The sequence below is a fragment of the Notothenia coriiceps genome, unplaced genomic scaffold (genome assembly GCF_000735185.1).
Source record: "Notothenia coriiceps isolate Sejong01 unplaced genomic scaffold, NC01 NC01_scaffold00017927, whole genome shotgun sequence".
NCBI lineage: Eukaryota > Metazoa > Chordata > Actinopteri > Perciformes > Nototheniidae > Notothenia > Notothenia coriiceps.
The window spans coordinates 8,632-12,326 of record NW_011350628.1 but is presented as its reverse complement, the minus strand read 5'-3'; the positions used below and the strand labels follow the sequence as shown (position 1 = coordinate 12,326).

Here is a 3,695-nt window from a genome sequence, read left to right as displayed (position 1 = left end):
GAAACGTTGGCGCTGTTCTGTGTTTGTTCTAATCCGTCAAAATGACGGACTGCTTTCAGATCTTTCCGTCATTGTTAAAAAAAATCCGTCATAGACGGAATTAGTACTTGAGTAAATGTACTATGTAGGCTACTAGGTAGTTAGTTTCCCTCCTCTGCATATGGATGTAATCTAACACTGTTATATAACAAAGACGTAATAAACACTTTCCCCCTTTTCTCACTTCTCTGGATAGTAAACCATGTCATGAATAGGAAAATAATGTACATTTATTTATATAATAATTAATAAATAACAATAAAAAAACCTGAAGTGAATTATTTTCTAACAGCAGTGACGTCAGAGTGATTTTGAGGTGGTTACGTCACCGGTCTGGTTGTTGCAGAGTCACTGTAAACAAGGAGAGAGAAGGAGTCGCCATTAGAGCTGTTAACGGCTCTTCTGTTTACATCTAAAGCTGTTATTGTTGAAATCCAGTCATTCCTGGATACGAGTCCAGACATCCATCCGAAGGCTTTTCATAAAAGGCACAGTTCGTGTTTTCGCTGTTAGCATTCTTAGCCGTTAGCTGCAGCTAGCCTCGCTGGGCGAACATCCAGAGAGGCCTGTTGTTGTTGTTATTGTTGTTGACGGGGTGAACACCTTTCATGCCCCCTACCTCTCTTGACTGCGACCAAGATATCTTGAACCGTGAGTATCACCTCCACACCTTTTTAAATGTTTTAAAACTGTTTTAAACGACGTCCAGCGCACAGCTAGCCTGTTAGCACTAGCCAGTAAGTGTGACAGTTGTTGAAATCGTGTGCGATAAACATGCAAAATAAACACTTGCTTACAACCGTACGGTGCTATAATCACTATATGAAGAACACATCTGTTCATAAATTTCCCAAAACGTATTTTTGAGCTTGAAATAATTTAATATGTCACTTGGTTTACTTAAATTGCTGCTACAAACAATTTTGTTTTAGTCATGGTTGTGTACTTGTTATTATTTTACACTAATGTCTGCTTGACTTTATTATTGTGGCTTGCCTTGTTTACCTGCTATGCCACTTTTGCTGTTACACTGTACATTTGAGAGTCGCTGTTCACAAGCAGAGTCTATTTCTTTCTTTAATTAATCAACATTTAAGACACTTTTATTCGGTCAGTAACATTGAATGGTGCAAATACAGTATATATAAAATAAACAGTTTCCAAAATCAATCATTAACAATACAGTGAGGGTCATAAATAAGTCAAATAATGAGAAATGTTTCCGGGTGTTCCTCTCCTTCTTGTGATTTTGCAAAGATGTAAGTCCATCCAGTGAAGTGTACATGTTAAATGCAGTGTGTGTGTGTGTGTGTGTGTGTCCATGTTTCTGTCTGTTTGTTGAGGAAATACTCAATATATCACTCTTGTTCTTTAATTAGGTGATAAAGCAATTACAGGTCGAGTGCAGAGCAATCCAGTGTCACGATGACATCACAAAAAACAGATTGATTCAAAGGTTTATTTATGTAATGTATGAAACACTTAGATTGCAGGTTCCTCAACAGTGCAATTTACAAGACATAAAATATAAAAATAAGATGTGATGTGCAGTTTCTATAGACATATACAGGTGTAAGTACAATTACTCAAGAAAATATAAGATATACCTTATTCATCCCGTTACAGCAGCATGTGAACAAGGCATTGCTCATACTGTGAAAAGGAGTAGAAAATAAACATAAAAACAAAACTTTAGAGTAAAATATATATATTTTTTTAAATCCTCTGGAGCAGAGAGGAGCTGTGGATTATTGTTATTGAATAGTACATCAGTGTTTCTTAGGGTCAAAAACACTAAACTCACAACTTCAAATGAAAGCATTTAGTTTATTTAATAAAAGAGCACATGTTCAAAGTGAAAATTGGCAGTAGATATAGATTAGTTGCAATTTGGTTCAAAATAAAAAAAAAACCTTGAATTTCAGGCGGGGCTCCGTTGGCTCCGTTGGGCTCCGGTTGCGGGGCGCAGCGCCCCTCCAAGACAATGGTAGGGGAAACACTGTAGATAGATAGATGGATGGATAGATAGCTTTTAACAATATACATCTCCAAAAATGAAACTAGTGGACTCTTAAAGTCACACAAGAGTCAATTAGTTTTACAAAACTTCCATCAGATCTTTGTTTGTCTACAGCAGTAAAATGCTTCTTGATTTATCAAGCATGGGAGCCGTGTGGCGCAGTGGTAGAGCCTTGGTGTTGGGATCAGGGGAGCACAGGTTCAAACCCCACTGCAGTCAGCATGTCGTTGTGTCCCTGAGACTCTTCACCCCAAAGGGCTCCTGTGGGGATTGCCCACAGTATTGAGTATGTTAGTCGCTTTGGATAAAAAGCATCTAACATGTAATGTCATCTAGAAATGTCACATGTATATATATAATTATATACACCCATAAAGGCCATTGTCATACTTTTAGTTTGTATACCTAATGGAGTAGTTTGACAATAATGAATTGGTACTAGTACTTGAGTAAAGCAGTACTTCCTCCTCCTCTGTTCCTGAGCTGTTTGTTGAGTCTTGTATTCCTTCCTGTTGCTTTCAGCTGGGTGGCTGGTCAGAGCGCCCTCCTCCCAGCATGGAGGCAGGAGGGAAGGACTGTGAGGACGAGACGCTGCAGACGGCCTTCAAGAAGCTGAGGGTGGACGCTGAGAGGTAAACAACAACAACAACATACGCTGAAACAAATGTCAGAATGGTTTTTATTACCAAGAAGGTACCATAAGGTTACCACATATGTTTAATGTCAAAGTAAAATAAATACAAATATAAAACAATTAAAACATTTCTAGAATCATTTAAAGGTCCCATGTCCATTTCTACTGATCATAATTCCATTGTTGAGGTCGACTAGAATAGATTTACATTGTTCAATGTTCCAAACTCACATTGGTTTCTCATCCAACATCTCTGTATAGTGTGTGTATTCACTCTCTGTCCTACACGCATTGTTGGAGCTCCTTTGTGCCTGTAGCCATCAGGCTGCACAACCGAGCCCTGTAACCCATCAATAACCTGCACTGAACATTGATCATATTTGCACTGTCTGCACATACAACTTATACTCTCTGTTACCTGCACCTTAAATGTATATATTGTATATTTAACATCTGTTCTTCTCACATATCTGTATATATGTACATTCACTGGATCATTGCTTAACTCCCGTTATTTGTTATTTCTATTAACGCTGTTAATACATGTTTGTTCTTATTTGATTTGTTTGAATTATTTGTATTCCCTTGTATATTCTATGTGTAATATCTGTGTTTCTTCAAAGTCTGTTGCTGCCATGACAAGTGCATTTCCCTATGGGTATAAATAATGGTCCATCTTATCTTAACTTATATTCGACCGACTGGAAAACTTGGTTGGACTTTCGGCAACAGTTCTAAATTGGTTTGAATCCTACTTAAAGGAAAGGAAACACTTTGATTCTATTGGTAACTACACATCCCAGTGGACAGACATGACAAGCGGAGCTCCTCAAATCTCCGTCTTGGGGCCTCTTCTCTTTAACATCTAAATGCTTCCAGTGGCTCAGATAATAGAAAACAACAGAATCAGTTTCCATAGCTATGCAGACAATACTCACATTTTCATAACCGTTTGAGAACTAATTCAAGCACTGAGTAAGTCAATTGAACGAATCAATGACA

The 3,695-nt window shown here is 37.9% G+C and overlaps 1 protein-coding gene across 1 annotated transcript in view; it reads left to right on the top strand.

Moving 5' to 3' along the window:
• Positions 1-371: 371 nt before the first annotated feature.
• The window catches only part of oser1 (oxidative stress responsive serine-rich 1), a 6,329-nt gene continuing 3,005 nt past the window's right edge, over positions 372-3,695 (top strand). Inside the window, exons 1-2 of the mRNA XM_010777279.1 lie at positions 372-690; positions 2,582-2,691. Of these exons, the coding sequence (XP_010775581.1) occupies positions 2,615-2,691 (77 nt within the window). The 5' untranslated portion in view covers positions 372-690; positions 2,582-2,614. The remainder of the gene's footprint in view (positions 691-2,581; positions 2,692-3,695) is intronic.